This window comes from Ailuropoda melanoleuca, chromosome 5 (assembly GCF_002007445.2).
Source record: "Ailuropoda melanoleuca isolate Jingjing chromosome 5, ASM200744v2, whole genome shotgun sequence".
Classification (NCBI taxonomy): Eukaryota; Metazoa; Chordata; class Mammalia; order Carnivora; family Ursidae; genus Ailuropoda; species Ailuropoda melanoleuca.
In genome coordinates, this window is record NC_048222.1 from 102,299,713 (window position 1) to 102,327,162 (window position 27,450).

General features: G+C 42.0%; 2 protein-coding genes and 1 long non-coding RNA gene across 6 annotated transcripts in view; 2 read left to right on the forward strand and 1 right to left on the reverse strand.

Annotated features, from left to right (window-relative positions):
• SFRP2 (secreted frizzled related protein 2) lies at window positions 1–9,743 on the forward strand. Its single transcript, XM_002913847.4, has 3 exons — window positions 1–789; window positions 3,225–3,305; window positions 7,340–9,743. The coding sequence occupies exons 1-3, from the start codon at window positions 291–293 to the stop codon at window positions 7,642–7,644; spliced, it is 885 nt and encodes a 294-aa protein (XP_002913893.3). The 5' UTR covers window positions 1–290; the 3' UTR covers window positions 7,645–9,743.
• On the reverse strand, window positions 5,089–27,391 carry LOC109491050. 3 transcript variants are annotated; one of them, XR_004625818.1, is made up of 5 exons: window positions 27,201–27,391; window positions 26,519–26,655; window positions 21,978–22,146; window positions 11,213–11,358; window positions 5,089–7,016 (listed from the first exon to the last, which is right to left on the reverse strand). It is a non-coding gene; the product is annotated as an uncharacterized LOC109491050 (long non-coding RNA). The 3 variants fall into 3 exon arrangements; XR_004625819.1 differs by lacking the exon at window positions 11,213–11,358; XR_002144436.2 differs by lacking the exons at window positions 5,089–7,016; window positions 11,213–11,358 and adding an exon at window positions 13,830–14,285.
• The window catches only part of RNF175 (ring finger protein 175), a 63,893-nt gene continuing 63,647 nt past the window's right edge, over window positions 27,205–27,450 (forward strand). The window contains exon 1 of one of the 2 annotated variants that reach the window (XM_034661493.1): window positions 27,205–27,273. The gene's annotated coding sequence lies outside the window, so the exon portion shown is untranslated. The remainder of the gene's footprint in view (window positions 27,274–27,450) is intronic. The other variant, XM_034661497.1, reaches the window with a different exon arrangement.

Genomic DNA, 27,450 nt, shown 5'->3' on the forward strand with positions numbered 1-27,450 from the left:
AAAAAGGCGAAGAAAACTCTGGCTGGGCCCCAGCAGCGGCTCACTCTGCTCCCCCGGGTCGGAATCCCCCGAAGCTGAGGTCGGGCTTCCTGCACGAAGCCGAGCGGACAGCGTCTCTCCCGCGCAGTCCTCCCCGCGCCCGGCGTCCCGGCGCTCCGGTCGCCTGGCCGCCTGCTTTCCAGGCCCCCGAGCCGCGCCGAGCAGAGCGAGCGGGCCGGGACGAGCTCAGCCCCGGCTGCCTCCCGCTTCCCCGGCTCCGCTCTCCGCCCCGCGGGGGTCGTGCGCCCACGATGCCGCAGGGCCCTGGCTCGCTGCTGCTGCTAGTCCTCGCCTCGCACTGCTGCTTGGGCTCGGCTCGCGGGCTCTTCTTCGGCCAGCCCGACTTCTCCTACAAGCGCAGCAACTGCAAGCCCATCCCGGCCAACCTGCAGCTGTGCCACGGCATAGAGTACCAGAACATGCGGCTGCCCAACCTGCTGGGCCACGAGACCATGAAGGAGGTGCTGGAGCAGGCGGGCGCCTGGATCCCGCTGGTCATGAAGCAGTGCCACCCGGACACCAAGAAGTTCCTGTGCTCGCTCTTCGCCCCTGTCTGCCTCGATGACCTGGACGAAACCATCCAGCCGTGCCACTCTCTCTGCGTGCAGGTGAAGGACCGCTGCGCTCCAGTCATGTCCGCCTTCGGCTTCCCCTGGCCCGACATGCTCGAGTGCGACCGTTTCCCCCAGGACAACGACCTCTGCATACCTCTCGCTAGCAGCGACCACCTCCTGCCGGCCACTGAGGAAGGTAAGCCTTTCCCTCGTATTCCTCCCCAGCCCCCTCCCCCGCCCCACTTCCCCGTCCACAACCAGATCAGCTAAGACTTTCTGGGGAGAATCTCGCGGCCCACGCCCCACATCCCGATGTGTCGCCGCCAAGGGTGCCAGTCCTAGGCGGGACAGACGCTCTTCTTGCCCTCGTGTGTCATCGTGACAAACTTGAGACACCACACACACACACACACACACACACACACCCCAAGGCTCTTATTCTCTTCCGCATTATACCAGTTGCTTTCTTAGAGACCGTTAAAAGAAAAAAGAAAAGAAAACGAAGAACCGAAAGGCGTTTTTTCCTTGGAGATACATAGATATTTTTAAAGATGTTAGCCCTGGGGCCACGATTCCGAGAGCTTTGGAAGTGGTCCTGTGTGGAGTTGGTAGTGAGCACTCAGTCTCATGCAACACGTTCTTACCACCGGGCAGGATTCTAGGCACGGAAACATTCCCGTACAGGAAGGATAGCCAGGACGCACAGGTAGTCTTTTAAGGTATTTGCTGTTGTTGTTCTTTGCCAACTTAGGTTTTTGAAAATAAAAGCCGGACTGGCTCGGAGCATGTTGAAAATTGACCACTGGTTGTCCTGCTTGGGTATCTAAGGAAGGGGACATACAGAGAATCTCCAGGAATCATTTTTCTATCACTAATCAGCTTATATCTTAAGCGTGGTTTTGATTAACTGGAGAAAATCGTGCAAAAGAGAGTTTCCCAGGTTTTTAGAAAACAGAGGGGGAGTTTCTGTGCAAAAACCATCAAAGCAATGAAAACCTCATGGGTTCTTGATATTCTTCCTGAAAGAAAAACATACACATTGTGTCTGAGCTGATTCGGGTCCCCCTGAGATGGAAAGGGGGCTTCCTAATCTCTAGCAGGGCTCCAGCAGCCTCTCTCTTTCAATCTTTAATTGTTTTCCTATAGCCATCATTGGTTAAAGAAAATGCAGAGTTGTTTAGCAATCTTTCCTGGCAGGCATCTCGAGTTTGCAATCATCTTATTGGTTAGATTTCTAATTTATTGCAAATGTTTGGCATATTTCAAACATTTGTCCAACATATACCACAGACCAACCAATACAGGTTAGTAACATTTTATATACATTCCTAGAGCTCCTAATTGGAAATGTTTCATTTTGTTTGAGTGAGGGGAATTAAGGATAGTTTTATGTGTGTTCTTTTGTTTTTATTTCTTTCCACCATCAGCACCAACATTATAAACTACATTTCTCCAAATTGCCATTTTCCCCCTTCAAAATAAAAGTTTATGGTCTTCAAATTATGCTCTGCAGTTTTTCTAATTTGATACATATCTCTTACATCATGAGTCACAGTTTTTTTTTTCTGTGAAAATTCAATTTCATATTAATGAAAATCCAATTTTACCTAATTTTAGACATCGCATTAGCACATTTATAAATGCAAGAAAGGGAATCGTATGTTTTCTACGCCGTCCCCCCCAATCAGACTCTTTCAGAAGAGCCTTTAGTAGGCTCTCTGATCCTTGTGCTAGCATATATTCCTACATTTGGTCAGACCCCCGTAGACAGTTTGCTTCAATTATGATTCACTTCAGAAAAAGCTTTGGGTTTTTTGTTTGGCTGATTGTTTTTTGATTTGGGGTTTTGGGGGGTTGGGGGATTGTTTGGTTTTTGAGAGTTTGAAGTGGACAAAGAGGAGCAAGAAGAACTTGCACCAGGGAGGCAGATAACAATGAAATAAAGCAGCTTAACTCAGCCGCACACTTGACAGAAAGCAAAACGGGGCGGTGGGGGGGGGGGGAGATACAGAACCAGTGAGGACAGGCTGCTGTAGATGCTGAGGTGTGTTTCCAGAGAGGGAAGAGGCCCTACATAACCCCCACAGCACTGGCCACCTCTCCCTGTCCAGACGTGAGAATATCTTGAAGGGACCTCCCTGAGACACAGCTCTTCGGAAGAGTCCAGCAGAGACTGAGCTGTCTTGGTGTCCTGCAGCTGAAAAAGACAATCCTGTGGCCATATTTTGTGGTAACCAATTTTCCAAAACCCCCTCGAGGTTCTTCTGGGGCGTTCTCCTCAGAGAGGCTTTGGGAACAACTTTTTCAGAGACAGAATTTATCTCAGGGGTGGGGAGGAAGAGCTAAAAAACCAAAGCCCTCTGTACACTCTGCCCACAACACTCTTTTGGGAGGGGGTGGGGGGTGATTCATCATTTATTAAACACAACTACGGGCATTATTGTTTTGCCCATCAAAAAACAGGAGTACTGGAATGCTTCCTTAGGAATGAGTAATCCTTTAAAAAGGAGGCAGGAGCTGGGGTCTTCCCACACAATTGCTATTCTTATCTGGAAAAGCCCCTTTGAGTTGTTTACAAAGGCCACCTGCTGTCCCCCTGTAAGCAAATTTACTAATTTTTCACATTTCTAGCTCCAAAGGTATGTGAAGCCTGCAAAAATAAAAATGAGGATGACAACGACATAATGGAAACCCTTTGTAAAAATGATTTTGGTAAGTAATACACCACCAACAACAAAAGATTCACATTCAGAAGTTTTATTTAACTTAAAGGAACAGATCATTAAGATGTTACTGGATAAGACTTGGGTGAAATACCATCATAGATCATCTTTCCCAAAGTCCTCTAACTTGCTCTATCCCAGTTGCCTCCCTATGTAACTATCTTGCCCTGAGTTGTATCTTCTTAGATGAGATTCGTTGTTCTGTTAAGCAATAATCAAATAATGAGAATTACTCAAATTAGGAATTTTCAATGGCACATTTTTCATTTCACTTTGGCTTTTTCTTGCCAATAAGCATAATTTCGGCCATGTTCTCTTTCAGTCACTTGATATACATACCAGGAATAGAAACATGTAAATATTAGCCCCAGCAAAACAAATTCAAGGCATTAATTAGCCAAAAATAAAAATTTACTCCAGCATCAAATATTTTTACCTTATTCATAGCCCATAACATTTTGCTCCTTTGTGCTCCATCACTAGTGACTATGTGACTAGTGACACATCCAAAGTATTGGTTAATAATTTGGGGGGAGGAGTTCTTTAAACTTAAAAGAAGAAAAAAATACAGTTTAGGAATTTATACTGGCAAAATACATGAAAGGTGCCATGATGACATAGTGCTTGAGGACAATAATGTGTGTGATTTGTTATCCAGGTTCATAGCGTGTAGGTCACTACCCTTAGGAGAGTATTTAAGAGGGAAGAGGAGTGGAGACTGTCCACACAGAGCTTCATCAGCACCTCCCTACTGTCCTGAGGGCTCCGAGGTGAGGTCAGGAACCAAGCTAGACATAGAATCGGTGCTAACTTTGGAGTGAGGAGTGGCCATGAACTTCACCCAGAGTTTCACTGGGACATTCTTGTCTTCATCCCATTCCAAGGGTGGGCACCTTTTGATGTTTTTGAGAGGCTGGTATCCTTTAAAAGTATTCAGGCAGAAGGTTGAACTTACTGGTAAGCAGATATGGTTCCTGTCCTATCAAACAATAATGGGGTCTAACGGATCTGTGTTAACATCTCTGTGTACTCAACAAAGTCCTTGAAACGGAGAGAAATCACTTCAGCACTCACTGCTGGGGGCTGCCTTCACTCTCTCCTTACAATTTACCATCCCAGCAATCTCAGACCTCATCAGGTCCCTGAGACTCTGAAAATAACCCAATCACTGTTCCTTACAACCCTGGGTCTCTTCCAGAAGAGCCCTGGGTTTAATTTTAGCCAATCCTAGAACTGCCATAGCTTTAGGAAAAACTTTATACTGCCAAGGAAGGGAAAAAGAAAGGAGGCAATCCTAAGTCCTAACCAATCTGTCCCCTCAGGAAGAACCACAAATGGGATGATAGGGTTTCGAATGTCTGTATTTAAATATATACAACTGTAAATACTAGAAGGCCAGGCACACTGGTAGCAGCAATCTCAAATCTCCAGAGCCTTACCAAAACACACTTCTGAGCTTCCATGCTACAAGATTTGATTAAGGGAAAAATAGAAAAATAAAATTTTAATAAAATGTACATTAAAATGTATATAAAATATCATTTTTTCCAGTAGCTTATGTCCTTTGCACTAGATTTAATCCAGATCTCTCTCCTGACTTTCCATGAAAAAGTTGGTTATATCATGGGGCCCTAAAATGATTGAAAAGTAGGGCAAGTGCACACATACACACGCATATTAATACTTGCTTTATGGCTTCCCTTAAAAAAGACCCACTTCCTAAGGATGCTCTATCAAGACCTAGGCCCCCAAAAAAAGAGTGTGAGTGTGTGTGTGTGTGTGTGTGTGTGTGTGTGTGTCCCCTACTGTTCTCTCTCCTTAGAGGAGAAAGCCTTTCAAACAACATGGATATCATCACATTTAAGGTATCACACACACAGATTACCTCGCAGGTATGTTTTCTATTTCCGTACATTAATTCTGTCCCAGAAGGGATAATGAACCTGAATTGTAGGAGGCGCATCACATACTCCTGGTTTATAAGCAGTATTCTATATTGCCTCTATACTTTGGGAAGTAATGGAAGGATAGAAGGAACAAGGGTAGAAATCTAATTTATTTAACTTAAGTCATCCACGAAAGCATCACGCTCTTTCCCCACTGCACTCCTAAAGTACAGGGAAAAGGTAGAAGGCCTCCTTATTGCAAGGGTACAAGGACTGAAAGAATAGCCCAGAGCCGCCTGCCTGCCTGTGTAACCAGCCTGTTGTTGGGTCAGGTAGTAACATTACCCCAGCCTCCTACCACTTCCTGCAGCCCCACTCACATCTTCCAGGGCAAGAAAAGTTATTTTAGGGCTTTGATTCCCTCTGTTTGGCCCCAACTGAAAATCCAGGGACAAAATGCCTGATGTTTTCCCATGGTGAGCTTTTGCTAAGTTGATTATTTTATAGCAAGAAAAAGATAAGGAATAATCTTCCTCCTGGTTAAAAGTAATGGTTTTCTGATGTGTGGAGCACACGAATGTTTACTTTGACCAGGTGCTCGATCACACATGCTCCATCTGTGTAACATATAGTCACTTCTCCCACCATGTAACTTTCCCACCCCAGCCCTTATGCAGAGGCGTCAGGCACATGTGACCTCTCCATGTGACTTGTGCCATGACTTCAGTCTCATAAACCCTGAGAACTCAGTACTACGGTTTAGAAGCACATCAGACAAACTAATGGCTGGCCAAATCACAGCATCCTTGATTTATCTGGTTGAGCTTCAGTCATTTCCTGGATGGCAGGAACAGCCATGGTTAGTCCAATTACCTTTCTGAGAGAGAGAGAGAGATCCCCAGAGCAGTTATACACACACAAACCCTCTTCCTCTATGACCAATTTAAATAATGCATTTAACTCCATCAAAGTCAGGAAGTGCCACTCACACGTCATCTACACAGAACACTTGTCAATGTCATTAGGAGTCTTAGGCTGCATTACGACTGGGCATGTTCATGTCCCAAACAGGACCAGAAATTTAAGAGAACACAGCAGTGTTAGAGGAGGAGCTCTGGGGACTAGCGTTCTGACAACTAGACTTAGCCAGGACACAACCTAACTGGATGACCTCATGTAAGTCACTAACTTCTCTGGATTTCAAATGCTTTGTGTATCAACAAGAGATTTCAACTGGATGATCCTTTCCAATGTTAAAATTCTACCCTTTCCCTGCCTTCGTGGAGTCTTGAAATTTAATGCCAGCACGTATGTTTGTAGGGTTTTCTTTCCCAAAGCAGGCTGTTCTTGACCGTAAAATGTGTCTTTCATAGTGAACCACTTACTTTTGGTCTTAGCATTCTAGTGAGTCTACATATCCATTTTGGAAACGGTACATATATCTGTAAATGCCTTGGCCTTGGACAGGCAAATGATAGCAGATGAGAATGAGATCTTCAGAAAAACACTTTTACAGCTAAACATGTTGTGCTCTTACAGTCTTGGATATTTTTTCTCCTAGTTGCTTTACCAAATCAAATGCAGCTGCTGTAAGATCAATTCTCCTTCCCTGTAGTCTGTTCTTTAGAAAACAATGATTGTGTGATATAATTTCCTTAAGGCTTGTCCAAAAACCTCTCCAACGTAATAAACTGAGTTTAAAGTTTATGGCCACAGAAGGATCACGTTTCACCTAAGAGTCAGGCATTTCTTTTCGGGCTGAAGTTTCCAATAGGGGAAGTCATTTGTTGAGGAGGGCGCAAACCCCATGCAACCTACGTACAACACAGGAACACAAGGGTGAGAAAGAAAAAAGTTAATTGAGTCCCGCAAAGAGATTTTTGAAAGGATGGCTGATTTGAAATAAAGTGCCTGGCAAGCCCTTTGAGGCTTTAGAAATGAAGCCACCTGCTGCCCCCCGACTCTCAGCCCCCCACCTGCTGCCCCTGACAGTCTCATTAGCTGCAGGAAGCTCTTCTTCCCTCCCCCAGGCCAACTCACACAAATACTTGGCCAGAATGGGGTGAGGAAAGCTCCCAGTCTATACTGCATTCCCTTCTTACAACTGGCGTGATTCTGTCCCCTCTTGCCTTCGTAGCACTGAAAATAAAAGTGAAGGAGATAACCTACATCAACAGAGATACAAAAATCATCCTGGAGACCAAGAGCAAGACCATTTACAAACTGAACGGCGTGTCTGAAAGGGACCTGAAGAAATCGGTGCTGTGGCTCAAAGACAGCTTGCAGTGCACCTGCGAGGAGATGAATGACATCAATGCGCCCTATCTGGTCATGGGACAGAAACTGGGTGGGGAGCTGGTGATCACCTCGGTGAAGCGGTGGCAGAAGGGGCAGAGAGAGTTCAAGCGCATCTCACGCAGTATCCGCAAGCTGCAGTGCTAGTCTGCCCCCCCTCCCCGGGCCAGCTCCAGGGCCAGGCGGACCACTTCCGCTCTGGGTCCTCAGCTCTCATTTCCCAAGCACAGGCCCTGCAGCTCTAGCCCCAGCCTGGAGCAGCTCCCCTTGCCTTTTGCACGTTTGCACCCCTGGCATCTCCTGACTTATACGGCCTTAGGAGGCCTCAGGCATGGATAGCTGTTTTCACATACAGGAAAAACCCACCCAGATCTTGTAGAAATGTTCAAACTAATAAAATCATGAATATTTTTATGAAGTTTTTAACTAGCTCACTTTAGTTTTGAATAGGTACAACTGTGACTTGGGTCTGATTTTGTCATTGTTGTTTTTCTGTTTGGTTTGGGTCAACTGATTTTCACTTTCTACTGAGGTTGCCATAACGTACAAATGGCTTCATGTTTTCTACGTGGCCCAAACCGTTGTGGGTCACGAACCTCGTTGAGATAAAGCTGGCTGTTATCTCGACATCTCCCAGCTCCAGCCTGAGACTCAGAGCCTAAGTCGTATAATAATTCACCTGGCATTTTACACCCTCGTTGGGAACTAGCACAGTAGCATGTGCTGCATTTCTGAGTAGAGTACCTCCATTTATCAAAAGCACATTAACCATCCTATCATGAGTTCTTTGAATAAAGGGCAAAACAGACAGATTTTATAATTGATCTGAGTACTTTAAGCTTTGTTTAAAACACTTTTTTACTTAATTTTGCAAATCAAACCATTGTAGCTTACCTGTAATATACATAGTAGTTGACCTTACAAAGTTGTAAAAATATTGCTTTAACCAACACTGTAAATATTTCAGATAAACATTATATTCTTGTATATAAACTTTACATCCTGTTTTACCTACTGCCTGTCTTCTGTCTTTTATTCATAGTGGAAGGAAATGGGAAGGCCATGTACAAGTGTGGTCGCCTCCCCTCTGCTGAGGCCCAGCCCTCCTGCAATTTGAAGGGTCTGTTTCTCAAGTGACTCAGAAGTATCCTCCGCAGCCCCCACCACACACCACCTGGCTGCTGCCTTGTGCCTCACATCTCATGCACACTTTACTGCTGCAGACCTGCGGGGAGGCAGAGATTTGCAGGCTTTGCAAAGGACTTTTCCCGCTTCTGTCCCTGCTCAGCAGTTCAGCGGCAGCCGTGTGGGGACACTACTCCAAACCTAAGGTTCATGAGCCTTACAGTTGTGCTTTTCGTCTCCCGAGATTTTTGGAATGAAAAGAACCATTGCAAGAATGTTAGTTCCTTCTCCATTTAAACTCTAACCTTTAAAGAGCCCTGATTTGAAGAATATCCACTGGAAAGCAGGGGGTGGTGAAGGGATGGTGAAAAATGGGCGTTGGGGTGAGAAGGGGACAGACAGACATCCACCCATAACATGTCCATCCAAGTGCTTCATTATTTTATGTGGGAAATTCTATTAAGAATTCTATTCTATTATTGAAATTCTATTACGCGCCTGAGGACAAGAAGGCTCAGAGGGGCTGGACAGACAGCTCCTAAGAGGAAGAGCTGGGGAGGAAACTCAGACCTTTTGGACGACCAATTCTGTCTTCTATTCCCCCTAAGACTGGAGTTTAGAAATCGGGTGGCACTTACCTATTTAGCAAATATTTATTGGGAATCTGCTACTACATGACTTGCCCTGTTCTAAGTGCTAGGAATACATACATTAATCCCTATTCTTATGGAGCTTACATAAGGGAGTGAAACAAACAATCACAATTCCAATTATATATTTATAACTTATCAGTTACATGAAGTATAACTACAGGTAATATGTGAGAGCAATAGAGTGTCCCCATCCCATTCTTGAGAAGCGTTTATGTGAAAGCATTTTATTGATTTACTTTTAAAAGTTTCCTGAACATACATCCATGACCTCTCTACAATAGTTCAAAGTCTTCTGACACCAAAAGTCAATACTGCCCCTACCTGGGCTATAGGATTCCAATAATCCTTTCCATTTTCCTCTAAGTTGCTACTTGACTGCTTCTCATCTGATTCCACAAACTCAAGATAAACCCCCTTCCTACAAGGCACCTCTGGACTAGACTAGAAGAGAGATACTAGCCACTAGAGAGATACTAGAAGAGATGGATCAAGGCTAACACTCATTTTAAGCATTTGGAACAAGAGACTAGGGACCCTGTAAAAGGCAAAAAAAAAAAAAAAAAAAGAAAGAAAAAGAAAAAGAAATAAATAAAAAGAAGATTAAAAAAAAGGAGATAGTAAACCAAGGAATTAGGAATTAGAAGGGGGAAATATGCATGATGCATCAAAAACTAATGGAAAGCAGTAATTTGGAAGACACTGATATATCTGAATGATCCCTCTCCCATCAAGTCAAAAGGCCCTTCCCATCTAATGGGAAGGAAAAGCCTCAGCTCTGAAGAGCAAGTGAATGCCAGACAGGACCTCCTTCCGTCCTATTTTGAGGAGCCAGCAGCACAGGCCTCACTCCAATGTCTGTCTCCTGCTGTCACGCCTCTCTATGGGTTGTCCAACACCTGTTCCTACCCTGATGAAACTATGAGCCAATGAGACATGCCGGGGCAGAGCAGGTAGGTTTTTGTTTGATTTTTCATTCTGTCTGGATGATGGTTCGAATATATATGAAATATATATTTATTATTATTATTACTATTGAAATAATCACGTTTGTATTCTTACTTTCCCAACTATCAGATTTCTTTTATAGAGGCAGATGAAAACATGAATGTCCACCCATTATTGGAAGAAGAAAGCAAGTAGTCAGACACTGGATTTCTGCATTTCCTAAGATGATTCATGACCTGGTAATGAACTGCTAAAATACTGCAAGTAGGGGATCAGCCAAACAGAAAAGTCAAAAAATCTGAAAACTACCTATCTACAATGCATGTAATTCCTCTTCCCTTCCCTAAATAACTTGAGAAATTAGTTGTTATACAAGAGCAAATCTAGAAAACTTTTTTGAGCAGCATTTCCTAAGTGTGTGAAGGGCAAAGGTTCTATCCACATGCACAAATCGGTGTACTAAAATTCATAGGGTTAAAAAGAATCCATGTGATCGAATAGCACCCTCCATTCCTCGTTGTCTATTCTCTCATCCAATGACAATTTGACTGGATTTATTACCTTTCAACTCTGTTTACTATCAGGTGTTCAATGTTCTTGTTGAAGAAAGAAGGTCACCGTGAAAAACAAATGCAGGCATATGTATTCCTCATGCAGTTACTACCTCTGGATTATGATTGTGATTTTTGCCTATGAAGTGCACTGCGCAACTACAAACTAATTCATTAACTCATCAAAGATTTACTGAGCACCAACTATTCCCATTAATTTATTCAGTAATATATTGAATGCTTTCCTGCATGTAGGCGCTGTCCTATGTAGTGGATACAAAGTGATTCTCCTCCTTCGGCTTATATTTTGACTTAGGAATTATATTAGGCACTGAAGATAAAATGGATCCTTCCCAAAGAGAACTAACGATTCAATAAGGGGAAAAGGCATGTAAACAAATAATTCTAATACTCTGTGTTAAGAGGGAGATGTATACATACCCAGGCACGGCACAAAGGAGAGAGTGGTTAATACAAATACAAAACAGAATGTTTGGTTCAGGTTGAGCTTAGGATCAGGGCAAAGATGCTTTCAAGGAGAGAACTTTCAGTGAGTTGCACCAGAATATCTTCTATTAGGACACAGCCTAAGAAAATTCAGAATTTATAATCAGTTTTACATACTGACCAATCAACTATGGTATTGTGCAATTATCAGGCTGAAGGTATTATAAACCTAGCATAAGGTTCATTGCTTTTATAATCCATAAAATTCCAAAATTCTCAAATTACAAAACAATAGATCAACTTTTAGCTCAGAAACAAATAGCAATTCAACATAACAAAATATTTTTAAAAGCAGCCCATGACTGTCCAGAGAGTGATGCAGATAGGTGAGTGCTAAAAAAAATTTCGATTACTAAAGATAGCAGTTAACACAAATGATGCTAGAAGAACAAATCAAAGGACTTAAATGCCACAAGATGTCCCAAGACAGAGTAATAATAATCATTTATTGGGGCGCCTGGGTGGCTCAGTCGGTTAAAGTGTCTGACTCTTAGTTTTGGCTCTGGTCATGATCTCAGGGCCCTGGGATCCAGCCCTGCATTAGCTCCAGGTTCAGCGGGGAGTCTGCTTCCCCTCTCTCAACCTCTGCCCACCCACCCCCAACTCATATGCATTCTTTCTCTCTCTCTCAATACATAAATAAATCTTCAAAAATAATCATTTATTTAACAGTCCAGGCATTCTGCTATGCAATGAAATAAGCAAAACACTAGAACTTAGTAACTGGGTCCTCAGCAGATATACACCTAAAAACCTATGCATTTACTCGTGCATAGTTTGTGCTCTCATGTGCACCTACACACAGATGTATCTCTGGCAGGAAATCTGCTAAAACTGTGTAATTTAAGGGATATCAAAACAAACCACTTAGCCAACTGGAAACTACAGCACAAGTGGAAAACACCTTGGGGTAGCTTTTGAAATTCATAGAGACCTAGGCAATTTAATTACTTCTGCAAACCTGAGACTACTCAACTCTAAATAAAGAACGAGTACTCTATAAACTATGCCTAAACTCAATGCACTGTCATCTCCTGTCCATCCTCAATTTTGAAATATAAATCTCAGAGCTTGTTTCTGTGTCAGGAAACACCCACAGCAGGAAAGAGCACCAGTCTCCAGCCAGCCCTAGTCCTATCCCCTGCATACCCCTCTGCTCCACCAGCTCCCCATGCTCTTCAAGTTCTTGACCACAGTGGGTTGCTCTAGCTGCTATGGGTGACCAGGCCTGGGAGGTAGCAGCTCAGGCAGACAGGAAGAAGAAATGGAGCGTAAATACTATCTACTCCTTTCTTCCAAAGAGATTTTTCCACCTCCAAGGAAGGACTCAAGCACCTCCAGGGTGTCTCTCCTCACTAGGCTTCTCTAACAGCATCAGGCTTCCAATCTGCGTAATCCTAGGGCTGAGAATTCATTCAATTACTTGACAATCTTACACTGTGTGCCAGGTGCTGTCTTAGGTGCTGAGGTTCCAATGATACCAACACACTATTGGCACTCTGGAGAATCTCAGTCTAACGTGACACATACATATGGGACGGACAACACTAATTGAGACCCACATTTCTCCAGACCTCCTGGACACAGTCTTTCTGAGCCCTATGTGTTCTTCGGGGTACAAATAAGTTCACATTAAAAGAATAGTAAAATCAAAATGTCCAAGCCCTGAAAGTTTAACTGGGAAATTCCATCAAACATTTAAAGAACTGACGCCAGTTTTACACAATTCCTTCCAGACAATAGAAGAGGGGATGCTTCCCAACCCGTTTTATGAGGCTAGTATTGTCCTACACCAAAACTAGACAAAAAAACAGCATGAAAAAAGAAAACTATAGACAAATAGTTCTTGTGAACTTAGATATAAAAATTCTCGAAGAAACACTCGCAAATCAAATCCAGCAATGTGTTAAAGAATAATACACTACAGCCATGTTGGATTTCTTCAAGGTATGCAAGATTGGAAAGACATACCATGTTCATAAATTGGAAGACTCAACATTGTAAAGATGTCAATTCTCCTCAAATTTATCTATAGGTTTAATGTAATTCTTATTTCAAAATCTCGGCAAGCTTCTTTGTAAACATTGACAACATTATTCTAAAATTTAAATTGAATGGTAAAGGCTCTAGAAGAACCAGAATAATTCTGAAAAAGAATAAAGCGGGAGAAATGATCCTTCCCAATGTTTCAGCTTACTATTATACTATAGTAATCAAGACTGTGTGGGACTGGTGAAGGAATAGACATATAGATGAATGAAACACAGTAGAGAACCCAGAAATGAACCCATGCAAATCTGCCCAATTAATTTTTGACAAAGATGTAAATGTAATGCAATGGAGTAGGGATAACGTTTTCAATAAATGGTGCTAGAGCAACTGGATATCCCACTGGCAAAAAAATAATAATCTAAACCCCACATTGTATACAAAAATTAACTTAAAACAGATCATGAACTTAAATGTAAAGCATCAAACTATAAAAGTTTTAGAAAAAACAGAAGATAGATTTATTTTTTCAAGACCTAGTATTTGGCAAAGAGTTCTTAAATTTGGTATCAAAAGCATAATCCATGAAAGGAAAAATTGAAAAATAAGCCTCTTCAAAATTTAAAACTTTTACTGTCCAAAAGATCCTGTTAAAAGTACATCAAATCATGACATTGTACACTTTCAATATCTTACAATTTGTCAATTCTACCTCAATAAAGCTCAGGGGAAAAAAGAACCTGTTAATGGAATGAAACAACAAATCACAGATTAGAGAAAACACTTGCAAACCACATATTTAACAAAGGATTTGTATCTAGAATATATAAAGAACTGTCAAAACTCAACAGTAAAAAATCACAATGTACTTAGAAAATGAGTAAAAGACATGAACAGATATTTGGTGGAAGAGGATATACATATGGTTTTGATGAAGTCCACATGGGCATGGGAGGAGGGAGTGGTGGTCATGCCCCAGATGCTTGGCACCCAGATCCTATGCAGCAAAGGAGACTTCCTTGTAGTATCGAATTCCATGGTGGGCAAAACATTGTGTTCAGGATGCCAATAAAGCAGGGGTTCCAAAAACAGGGAAAAGGGAGAAACGCATTTGATTTTGATGTATTTTTTAAAGCATTAAAATAGTTAACAGGGGAAAACCAGGTCATTGTATACTTACTTACACCTTCTAAAATAAGAAGGAAAACTAGGAGGTGGTATGGGAGGGTCACAATGCTCTCTTTTTTTTTTGTCTTTTGTACTTTTAACAACCTTAACACTCACTAGCTACTAAAATTGAAAGGGGAGAGGTTCTGAGTGTAGCATGGTCCCTATCATATTTCCTTGGCCTAACTCCATTAAACTCTTGTCCAATAAAGGATTAGAATGGGGCGCCTGGGTGGCACAGCGGGTAAGTGTCTGCCTTCGTGTCAGGGCGTGATCCCAGCGTTATGGGATCGAGCCCCACATCAGGCTCCTCTGCTATGAGCCTGCTTCTTCCTCTCCCACTCCCCCTGCTTGTGTTCCCTCTCTCGCTGGCTGTCTCTATCTGTCAAATAAATAAATAAAATCTTTAAAAAAAAAAAAAAGAATGTGAAAAAAAATAATAATCTAAAAATAATAATAATCTAATGTGATGCAAGACTAGAAAAGAAAAATTAAACTGAAAAGCACCCCCAAACCAATAAAGTTACCCCCTGCCCAGAAGAGCCAGACCACCACCATAAATCCTGAGCTTTTTATGTTACGAGAAAGAGTTATCTTGGCAAAGGAGAAGGTGGGAGAGATGTGCAGAGAGGGGGCAAAGTGAAGAAGTTGAAAATCCAACAATAATAGAGACTCCAATGCCTCACTTTCAATAATGGATTGGACAAATACAAAGAAGGTCAGGAAGGAAACAGAAGATCTGAACGACACTAAAGCCAACTATACCAACCAGACACCTATAGAACATCCCACCAAACAACAGCAGAATACACATTTTTCTCGTTGTTATATAAATGAGCCAAAGATGGCCCCTGTATATTGGCCCTTATGTTGTTTACTTTTTCACAGCAAATTGGTACCATTAGCTCAAAGCCAAACTCAAATTCTTACGTATTCAAAATAATCACATTTTTACCATTTAAAACTTGCCTGCTTTGCATACCCTGCAAAACTGCACCAAATATTCACTAGCCACAGATAAGACGAGCCCTGTGGTCATAAAAGACCCCAAGAACCCTGTTGCCCTTTGGTGCTGACTCAGATCCTCCCCATCTTGCCACTGAATGACACCATCTAGACATATAAGCCCCCTCTCCACTCCCCTCTTCTCTGGGAGTTCCCTTTTCCTCTTCCCCTGTTAGCATCCTGCGGGGAGAGACGTTCCCCTCTCCTGCAACCCCAGCAAAACAAGGCCCAATAATATTATTGTGCAATAATGCCATCTCACGTTCCTGTTCCTGTCTTTCCTTGATCAGCCCTGAAATCCTTAACCTCACCACATGAGTGCACAGGGAACATTCTCCAGGACAGGCCATATGTTAGACCATGTAACAAGCCTCGATACATTTAAAAGGACCCAAATAATTCAGAGTATGTTCTCAAACAATAATGGAGTGAAACTAGAAATAAATCACAGAAGGAAACTTGGGAAATTCCAAACATGCGGAAATTAAACGACACCTTCCTAAATGTGTTTGAAATTTAGGTGAATGAAAACAAAAACTCAATGTACCAAAAACAAATAGACTCAGCTAAAGCAGTGTTCAGAAGAAAACAGCTATAAGTGCTCCAGCAAAAAAAAGAGAAAGATCTCAAATCAATAACTTAACCTTCTGTCTTAAAAACAAGAAGAGCAAACAAAGCCCAAAGCAAGCAGGAAAGGGGAAATGCACAGATTACAGCAGAAATAGATTAAACTGAGCATAGAAGAACGATAGAGGAAAAAAAAAGTTGATTGTTTAAAAAGGTTACCAAAATTGGTGCGCCTGGGTGGCTCAGTCCGTTAAGCATCTGATTTTGGCTCAGGTCATGATCTCAGGGTCCTGGGATGGAGCCCTGCACCAGGTTCCTCACTCAGCAGGGAGTCTGTTTCTCCCTCTGCCTCTGCAACCTCCCCCTTATGCTCTCATGCGTGCTCTCTCCCTAATAAATAAATAAAATCTTTTTTAAAAAAATTATCAAAACTGACAAAGATTTAGCTAGACTGACCAAAATAAAAAAAGATCTAAATTACTAAAACCGGAAATGAAAGAGGGATATTACTACCAAACTCACCGAAGTAAAAAAGGATCATAAGGGAATACTATGAACAGTTTTATGCCAATAAATTAGACAACCTAAACAAAATTGACAAATTCTTAGAAGGACACCAAATTCCAAAGCTGATGCAAGAGCAAATAGAAAATCTAAATAGACCTATAACAAGTAAAGCAATTGAATTATTAATCAAAAAATATCTCACAAAGAAAAGCTCCAGCCCAGAGGGTTTCACTGATGAATTCTAACAAATATATAAAAAATTAACATCACTCACTCACAAACTCATCCAAAAAATTAGAATACAAGGAAACATGTCCCAATTCACTCTACAAGGCCAGTATTACCGTGATTACTACAAACAGACAATCACAAGAAATCACAAGAAAAGACTATAGGCCAATATACTTTATGAATATAGATGCAAAAATGCTCAACAATCCAGCAGCGTACTAAAAGAATTATACACCATGACCAAGTGGGACTCATCCCAGGAATGCTAGCTTGGTTTAATATATAAAAATCAATCTATGTAAAACACTATATTAATAGAACAAAGCACAAAATCCGCATGATCATATCAATAGATACAGAAAAGCACTTGAGAAAGCCTAAGGAAAAAATGATTGGAGGAGGAGGGGAGAGTGAAGAAAGGAGGGAAAGGAAGGAGAAAGGAGAGAAGAGGCAGGAGGGGAGAATGAAGGAAAGGGGAGAAGGGAAGGAAGGAAACAAGAAAGGAGGGAACTGGGAAGGCGGGGAAGGGAGAGAAGGGGAGCAGAGGGGAGAGACAGAAAGGGAGAGAGAGCAATCCAGATTGGAAAGGAAGAAGAAAGCAACTACTCTTATTTACAGATGACATGATCCTGTACATAGAAAATCCTAAGGAATCCACTAAAAAACTATTAGAACTAATAAATGAGTTCACCAAGACTACAGGATCGAAAATCAACATAAAAAATAAATAAGGAGGGTACATATTGCATGGTGCACTGGGTGTTATACACAAATAATGAATCATGGAACACTACATCAAAAACTAAGGGTATACTGTATGGTGACTAACATAATAAAAAATTATTTAAAAAATAAATAAAAAATAAATTGTATTTCTATACTCTAGCATTGAACAATTCAAAAATAAAATTTTTAAAATGGCTCCATTTAGAATTAAAAAGAATAAAATACTTAGGAATAAATTTAACAAATGCAGTGTAATATTTGTACACTGAAAATTATAAAAAATCACTGAAAGAAGTTAAAGAACTAACTAAAATTTAAAACTCCCATGTTCATGAATTGGAAGACTTAAAATTGTTAATATGGCAATACTACCTCCAAATCAGTTTATAGATTCATTACAATCCTTATCAATATTCCAGCTGTCTTTTTTGCATAAATTGACAAACTGACTCTAAAATTCTTATGAAAATACAAGGCACTAAAAATAGCTGAGATAATCCTGGGAAATAAAAACAAAGTTGGAAGACTTTCACTTCCCATTTTCAAGTTAATACAAACATACAGAAATCAAGAACAGTGTAATACCAGCACAAGGACAGACAGACACACCAAACAAAGGAATAGAATTGAGAGTCCAGAAATAAACCATTATATTTATGCAATTGATTTATGACAAGGGTGGCCATGATAATAATTCAATGGGGAAAGAATAGCCTTTTCAACAAATGATGCTGGGACAACTGGATATCGGCATACAAAAAAAGGAGGTTGGACCTCTACCCTCACACCACAACAAAAATTCACTCAAAATAGTTTAAAAACCTCAATGTAGGAACTAAAATGGTAAAACTCCTAGGGAAAAAAAACATAGCAGTAAATCTCTACTGCCTAAGATTAGGTGATGATTTTTTTAGATATGATACCAAAAGCACATATACAAAAGAAAAAATCGATACATTTAGAACTTTTGTGCTTCAAAGCATACCATCAGAAAATAAATAAACAGAAAATCCACAGAATGGGAGGAAATCTTTGCAAATCATATACCTGATAATGAACTGGTATCCAGAATATATAAAGAACTCTTAAAACTCAACAATAAGAAGACTAGTGACCCAATTTTAAAATGGGCAAAGGATCTAGACATTTCTTCCAAGAAGATATACAAACGGCCAATAATCACATGAAAAGATATTCAACATTATTAGTCATTAGGGAATAGAAATCAAAATCACCATGAGATACCACTTCATACCAACTAGAATGGCTACAATCAACTAGTCAGATAATGACAACTGTCGGTAAAGATGTGGAAAAACCAGAACCCTCATACATTGCTGGTGGGGCTGTAAAATGGTATAGCTAATTTGGAAAACAGTTTGGCAGTTCCTCAAAATCTTCAGCATAGGGTTACCCTATGATCCAGCAACTGCACTCCTAAATATATACTCAAAGAGAATTGAGAACATATAGCCACAAAAATACTTGTATATGAACTTCCACTGCAGCATTATTCATAACAGCTAAAGAAGTAGAAACAACCCAAAAGTCCATCAACTGATGAGTAGATGGACAAAATGTGGTATAACCATCTTAAAGAGTATGATTCAGTCATAATAAGGAATAAAGTACCAATACACACTACAACATAGATCAACCTCAAGATCGTTACACTAAAGGAAAGAAGCCAGACACAAAGGCCACGTATTGTATGATTCCATTTATATGAAAGATCCACAACAGACAAATCTACACAAAGAAATTAGGAAACTAGTGGTTGCTAGGGGATGAAGGAAGCAGGAAATGGGGAGTGACTACTAATGAATACGAGTTTCTTTTTGGGGTGATGAAAATGTTCTGGAATTAGATAGCAGTGGTAGTTGTTTTGTGAATATACTGAAAACCACTGAATCATATGCTTCGTTTCATGCTGAATTGTATGGCATGTGAATTACATCTCAAGTTCATTGGTGAAAAAAGTCAGATGTTCCAAGGCTTACGGTGACACATGAATGTGTTAAAATTGAGACTTGAAGCCAAATTTGCTTGATTATAAATCCTGTTGTCTTAATTACCAACTATACTTCTGGACCTCCTTCTTTTTTCACATTACAGGCTTTCTGTAAATGGTTACTCACTCCTACAGGGTTCACCACTGTCAAACGCCAAATCTCTCTTTATCCCTAGCTTTCTTCTCGAGTCAGTTTGTCTCTAACTGTGGACAGCTCTGCCTGCACGGTCTAGAGATACCTCAAAAGCAACCCATGTTAAACCAAATTTAACTTCATCTTCCACAACCTTATCTCCCTTTGATGAATCCTCTTACTGGTGGTACTCTTCATGGGCTGGTGTCCCTTCCAGTCCTTAGGCCATTTAGAAAGCAAAGATGATTCACCTACCCGGGCCCAGTAAAATGATCAGGTTTTTCATGCTTGGGTTACCAGCTCTGACCATTCTCTTTGATGATTCTTCACTTGGATGACACATCACCAAGAGATTTTCATTCTCATTTCACTATTAATAAAGCCTAAAATGTATGCCTCAAATAAGAACGCAATAGCAACTAAAAGGAAAAAATAAAGACCCTCTCTCCAAAAAACTTTAGAGAGCCAGTAGTACAGACAGTACCCCAACTCAAGTCTCACAGTGTTCTGAAACCACACAATGTACTTCTCCATGTTTCTAACAGGATTAAACTTTCTTTGAGTTGTTTACTTAAAGTCATCCCCAAAACTATGGCTACTTTGAGAGATATTTGAATGAGTAAGGAAAACCTTACACTAGTAAAGTCTAGCTATTCCCTAAATCACCCTCTACTACTGTATCCAGGATGGCTTCTAAAATTTTCCTTCTTTTGGGACCCAGCAAAATGTGTTTATCATAAAAATTAACATATAACTTTATGCCAAAATTTTTAATTTTACTATTTTTTAAGATTTATTTATTTTATTTTGAGAGAGAGAGAAAGAGAGCACAAGCAGGAGGCACAGAGGAAGAGGGAGAAAGAACCTTCAACAAACTCTACCTTGAGCACGGAGCCTGATACGGGGCTCAATCTCACGAACGTGAGATCACGACCTGAGCCAAAACCAAGAATTGGACGCTTAGCCAGCTGCACCACCCAGGCGCCCCAAAATGTTAAATTTTAAAAAGTCATTAGACGACATGCCCAGCACAAAATTTTTGTTTATAACTATTTGGTAACTTAGAATAATTGAAATCTTTCCCAAAGAAAAAGTGGAATCAACAACAAACAACCAAAAACAACGATATTTCTATTTTCCTGATATTCTAAAATTAAGCATACGTGTTTTATTTTCATACATGCACTATTTCAACTATTTATATGTGTCAGGATTACTGCGTTTATAGAATAAATTAGAAAAGCTACTCATTTCCAACACTCATGTGTGGCACATATTCTTTTTTTTTTTTTTTAAAGGTTTTATTTATTTATTTGACAGAGAGAGAGACAGCCAGCGAGAGAGGGAACACAAGCAGGGCGGAATGGGAGAGGAAGAAGCAGGCTCCCAGGGGAGCAGGGAGCCCGATGCAGGGCTCGATCCCAGGACTCCGGGATCAAGTCCTGAGCCAAAGGCAGATGCTTAACGACTGAGCCACCCAGGCACCCCTGAGGCACATATTCTTAGCAGTTATGTGGCTAGACATGAAATTTTATGTTCAGTCCGTACAAGAATAAAATAACAAGTAGAAGGGAGCAGACTCAGGCCTTACCCTTTACGCTGCCTTCCTTCTCCCAACCACATCTCAGCATCTCTAACTGTTAGCAAAAGTGGGTCCCCGTTCTGATTAACAATGACACATTATAAAATAAATAGTAGAAAATGCCCATCTGGACTGCATGGAATTATGTTAAGGGCACAGTGTTGGCCTCTTTTTGTATTTTAAGTTTACATCCATATCAATATGCAGAGGTCTCAATGGTCCTGTTATGGGTGGACAGCAAAAGGCTGTGGCCACAGTGACAATAGCCCCTTCTTCCTGGAGGACCATCTGCAGGCAATAGGCTAAGAGAATCACCTGCCCTCACTCAGCCTCCATAAACCAGGAAGAGGCCTGGGGCACAAGCTGGAGCACCTGGAAATGTGACCACACCACCAATTTAATCTGGCCCCAGGCCAGGCACCATACTAGATACAGTGGTGGGTAAAAGATGGTTAGAATAGTCTCTGCTCTCCCCATATTTGCAATTGGTGGCTCATACCCGCACCTAGAACACAAGGCAGTGTGGAATAGAGGCAAATGCAAAAGCTGTGAAGCATAGGATTGAAAGAAATGTGTTCCCACTGGGGATTTGGGAGAGCCTGGTAAGAGAACAGAGCTGGTCAGCCTCTTGGATGGGGTGCGGTGGGACAACTGATGCAGATTAAAATGAGAAAAGACAAGGGCTTGGAAGTGACCTTATTTATCCTTAATTGTAGAATGAAGATAATAATAGTACACCTACCTTGGAGGGTGGTTTGAGAATTAAATATAAAGAAAGTACCTGGCCTTAGCAGACACTTTAAAAATTGTAGCTGTTATCATGGGCAAGGAGTATAGTAAGACCAGGAGTGCCTACTGGAAGGCTTTCTACTCCAGCAAAGAATAACTGTGTCCTCTTGCTGTTGCTTCTATAACTGATCTTGTTTCAAGCCCCCAAGTAGGACAAATATCTAAAGTCAAGAGAAAAAAAAAAAAGGAACATTAGTATTTTTCTTCTGCAAGAAGGTGACTTTTGCAGAACACAGGTGTGTTGTGGTCTTGGCAATTAACCAGAGGTGTAGGAATTGGGATGGCAAGTCATTGGTCTCAACTAGCAATGACAAATACAACTTCCACACCAGGACCGAGTTTCCTGGGGTCACCCCCTGGGAAAGCCTCCCACCCAACCCAGAAATTAGGAAGCCAGTAGAGCAGTGGTTGCTGCTATACATTCTTAGATAAAGCAATTAACTTCTTCTAACTTAGCGTCTTCATCTGTAAAATGCCGACAGTGATAACTGTCACTGGGGCTCATTCTGAGGATGAAATGACACCAGATAGATAACATGCTGAGCCCAGGGCCTGGCACACTGTGGGCATTTCATAAATGTTAACCCTTTTTACAGTTAGGACAGTAGAGACGGGCTTGCCTGGCACAAGCTGTCTGGCTTCTAACTTAGTAAAGATGAGACTTCTTAAAGGAGAAACCAGGAAAGGAAAACAAGGAGAGGGGAGGGCAAGGGGCCCCATCAAGGACTTACATGTGGTTTTCCCTCCTACTGAGAGGGCCCCCGAACTCAGTAAATGAGAATGACCCTAGCTGAACTTCTAAGCTGGAAAGTATAGTTGGTTTTTAAAACCAGTTCTTTTTCAAGATCAGTTGTTCAACAGAACTTAAAAGCTTGCCCTCAAAAGAGGCTCAGTCCTGAAACCTACAGGGTAAATCATGAAAAGCAGGACTGTGCCATCTCTCTACAGGCAGTGGGACGCCCCACACATGCTGTTTGAACACTGTGACGCTGCTGCTTCCCCTATTCCAAATTAACCAGAAACCTGAGAACCTGAACTGAGCTCCAGCTAACATTATTTAAATGAACCGGCTGTTACATGAACCTTAAACCACATGGCATTTGGTTGTGGGGCTGCCCTGGGCCAACAGACATTAATACAGAAGGTTCCCAGCTCACAAACGGATTGTGTTCCAAATGCGCATTTGGAAGGCTGTGGTTTGCAAGGCAGAATGCACTTTCCCAAAGAAACAATGTTATAAATGGTGATTAGGGCCCCACGCCAGCTCACAAAACTCCATGTAATCATAATACAGCTACATTTTGTACATTTTAGTCCAAAAAAGAGTAGAGGTCAATAATATTACAATACTAATAACTAAAGAATGAGATAAACAGGGGCGCCTGGGTGGCTCAGTCGGTTAGGTGGCCAACTCATGATTTCGGCTCAGGTCGTGCTCTCATGGGTGGTAAGATCAAGCCCCGCCTCCGGCTCCCCACTCAATGAGGAGTCTGGTTGAGATTCTCCCTCTCTCTCCCTCTGGCCCTCCCCCCACTCGTGCATGCGTGTGTGCACTCTCTCTCTCTCTCTCTCTCTCTCAAATAAATAAATAAATCTTTAAAAAAAAAAAAAGAATGAGATAAACAATAAAGTTGGGTATCTTTCATTTGTCTTGAGAGGTAGTGTTTAAGCCAGGCAGATTTAATGAATGAGGGCGCAAAGGTCTATTCAGTGAGGCTGAGAGGCCAGGGAACACTGGGACTGCAGTCAAGAACCCCAGCAGTTGGGAATCAGACTAGCTTGCATGATTTCTACCAAGTCTAAGAGGCTAGTGTCTGCACCTAAAGGCCCACCTAGCACCCGGGGGGGCAGTTATCGGAGGGGAGGATGACCGAAAAAGTTAGCCAGAGTATTTCTATGCAGCCATTTCATCAGCCAAGGTAGGACCTAGTTTCAGTGTCCCTCTCCTTTTAGACATGATTACCCTCATTTACAACCTAGTCTGCCCCTGACCCCAAAGATCACAGAAGTGCAGAACGTTTGGTGCCTCATTCACACTGATTTCTGAGCTCAGACAAGCTCTCTCGGATACTCACATCGCCTGGATGGTTTTAATGTGACACTCCCACCCCATTTAGACTGACTCTATTATTGCCATCCCCTTCAGGGGAGATGGGCGTGACCAGTACCACACCTGGTTATAGACGTTCGAAATCACCCATTCTAACTGGGAGGCTAAGGATCAAATATATGTATTTTATTTGTAAATATGAAAAACACATGAGCAAAGAGGAAAGGAGTCAATTGAAAAAGAAAGTTACTTGAAAAAGACCATTTGTAAGACAATAGAGAGGACTTCTGTAAGATCTAACCATTAGGCGGGAGGCACTATCAGCCCATGGCAGTTGGGTTGTCCTGAGAAAGACAGCAGAAGGGGGAAAATTAATGAGTGCTGGTCAAGAAGTGGATAGGAAGGCCGAAGGCGGCCACTTTGCAATAAGTAATTTAACATATATGAGGCATTCTTGTGAATTACATTCCAGATTAACTCACGTACACATAAATGCAATAATTAATTCTCTTAAAATTACAAAATGTCTCAATTTTATTTCTTAAAATTGGCTTATATCCCTTGCCCACATCCTATTGACTTACACTTTTTAAAAATTAATTTTTTAACAGTTCTGCTTTTTTCCCAAGCACTAATTCTTTGACAGCTAGATATATGCAAATACATTCTCTTGGTCCACAGCTTGTTGTTTTTTTTTTTTAAGATTTTATTAATTAATTTATTTATTTATTTATCAGAGAGAGACAGAGACAGAGAGAGCGAGAGCGAGCACAAGCAGGGGAAGCAGCAGCCAAAGGGAGAAGCAGGCTCCCCACTAAGCAAGGAGCCTGATGCGATGGGGACCCTGGGATCATGACCTGAGCCAAAGACAGACGCTTAACTGACTGAGCCTCCCAGGCATCCCGGCTTGCTTCTTTTTAATGTCAACTTTTTATTGTATAGAAGTTTAAAATTTTAACATAGACTAATTTACCAATATTTCCATTATGATTTGTTCTTTTTCAGTTTTGTTTAATATATTTTTCATTATCTTGAGATGATAAAGATACTCTTTTAAATTGCCTTCTTCAAGTCTTGCTTTTTAAACCACTTATTTTGTCTTGGCATGGCAAGCTAATTACTAAATAGTCCATATATCCCTGCTGATTTGCCACTCCTGTCCTAAAACTAGCTTCCCATAAATCGTGTGTCTATTTGGGGGGCTTTCTATTCTGTTCCATGGCTCTAGTTCTCTATTCTTGCATCAAACAGCATACTTAATTTTCTAGCTATTCTTGAATCCACCTTGTTTTTCAAACACCTTAATGACATTAGCTCATTTCTTTCATTACATCATTACAATCACCTCAGGGCTCTAGATCAAGACAAGACAGAAAGATGCATGAGCTATGGCTAATATGCTGAAGAGCTTAGAGCTAAGAAACAGGAAGGCTATTGAGCTATTCCAGGATTTATGACAGTCAGGTGCCAAGCACTTGATTTGGGAGACAAATGTGCAAAGTAATTAACTCTGGTTGGGTGAAAGCAGTGGTTACCTTTCTGGGAAACAAGGTATTAGTTCAATATCTGGAACGAGTCACAAAAGCAACCAGGTATGATACAGTAGAGCAGAGCAAGTCCATCACTACCAGTGGGGAAGAAATGGACTTTTTGAGTTTTATTCCCTGATGACTGTTGAGCTGAAATCAGAAGGAAGATGACTCCCTTTGTGCTCACACGTGTCTCCAGTGAAATATGCCGCCGTTTTTGGTGTCAATAAATCAGGGCAGAGAATCTCCTATCGGGGAGTCAGAATTTACATAATGATAATGGGCCAGAATTTTATAGGATAGGGAAATTCTATTTCCATCCAGACCTTTATGTGTGTGTGTGGAGGGGGGTAGCTGACTTAGAGGAATCCAGATGAATTTGAGGACATCTGGACTGGAGAGAAAAAAAATGGCCTTTGCCACATGCAGACAGGCCAAGAGCTAGGTAGGGAGGCAACATGTCCAAATGAACTCGTAATCTTTGTCCCAGAAATCTGCTGCTCTTTCAATATTCCCACTCTCAGCACCCTCTATCCAAATACCAAGCTGTTCAAGCCACACGCCTGGGAGCCATCCTTGAGGATCAGTACGTCTTACAGATTCTATCACCTAGATCCCCTGGCTCCATCCACCTCCCTCCATCCCCCCTCCACCCCATCTCCACACATACTCACATACACCACAGAGGCCATTGCTGTCTTTAACCGGAACTATAGCAATAGCTTTCTGACTGATCCCCCTGTCTTGAACCACAGTTGAGCCCTCCTGTCCACCCTTGAAACCAAAAGGCAATTTCCCACCACACCACCTACCAGCTTTGAAACTTGGCCAAACTTCCGCACCTCTCTGTGATTCAATGTTCTCCTGTAAAATGGAGCTAATAACACCACCTACCTGGTGGCCTTGTTGTGAAAACTGAGTTAACACAAAGTACTTGGAAGAGGAAGCACTTACCACAGTTAATTGTCCTGGATGCTTGTCTCCACACCCTGCCAGACCCGAAGTTCTACAATGGCAGGGATGTGTCCATCTGCTGGTCAGCCTCCACTGGTAGCTCCTCGCAGGTGTTGAAAACTATAAGCCACCACAACCTGGAATGGAGTATTTTGTTAAGTCAGACCATCTACTTATATGTTCCCTTTTTGTCTATTTCCCTACCAGTGCATTCCTAAAGCCTTCCCCCAAACGTTCCAGCTTGTTCCCAGCCATAAATCCATACTGGCTCTACCGCTGAGAGGAAGGAGAATGCCCGCTAAAGGTGGAGGGGACAAAGGCAAGTTGTGGGTAATTTCCCAGGGGGAAGTGCAGGGGCAGAGCAGCACAGAGGCGGAGAGTGTCTGCCTTCTCTCCCCACGGTTGAGTTTCTCTCCTTTGTTATCTTTGGAGGAGCCAAGTGTGACTTCATCGGGGACCTGTCCAGATTATTAATACTGCAGATAACAGGGAAGAAAGGGCGATGGGCCCAGGAACGGAACTGGAGATGCAACGGAGACTCAGTCTCCCAGGTTTTGGACAGCCACCTGAACTCCCGTCTGCAGATAAGGGCTTCTGAAAGAAAGAGCCGGGAGAAAACGACCCCTCGCTCCCTCTCTCCTCTCCATTTCTCACCCTCGGTACTCCACACATCTCTTCCCACCTTACTTCTGAGCGGGTCTCCAGCCCCGCCACCTGGTGACAAAACTGCTGGCAGGAGCCAGGCGCAGGACGCGGTAAGAGCCACCACCGCCGACAACTGCTTGACCAGAGGGAAACATCCCCCAAGGGTCTCCCCGGCAGCGACAGGGAGGAGGAACAGGAGCCCCCGCCTCGGCTGGCGGCCGGGGCGCGGGCGCGGGACGGAGAGGGGGCGCTCCCGGAGACGGTCTGCGCGCGCTACCGCAGGGCCC

Bases quoted from the DNA above. Each gene is read 5' to 3' on its own strand.
- SFRP2 (XM_002913847.4), top strand. From the start codon at position 291: ATGCCGCAGGGCCCTGGCTCGCTGCTGCTGCTAGTCCTCGCCTCGCAC. The intron at 790-3,224 runs GTAAGCCTTTCC...TCACATTTCTAG, and splicing joins CCTGCCGGCCACTGAGGAAG to CTCCAAAGGTATGTGAAGCC. The intron at 3,306-7,339 runs GTAAGTAATACA...TTGCCTTCGTAG, and splicing joins CCTTTGTAAAAATGATTTTG to CACTGAAAATAAAAGTGAAG.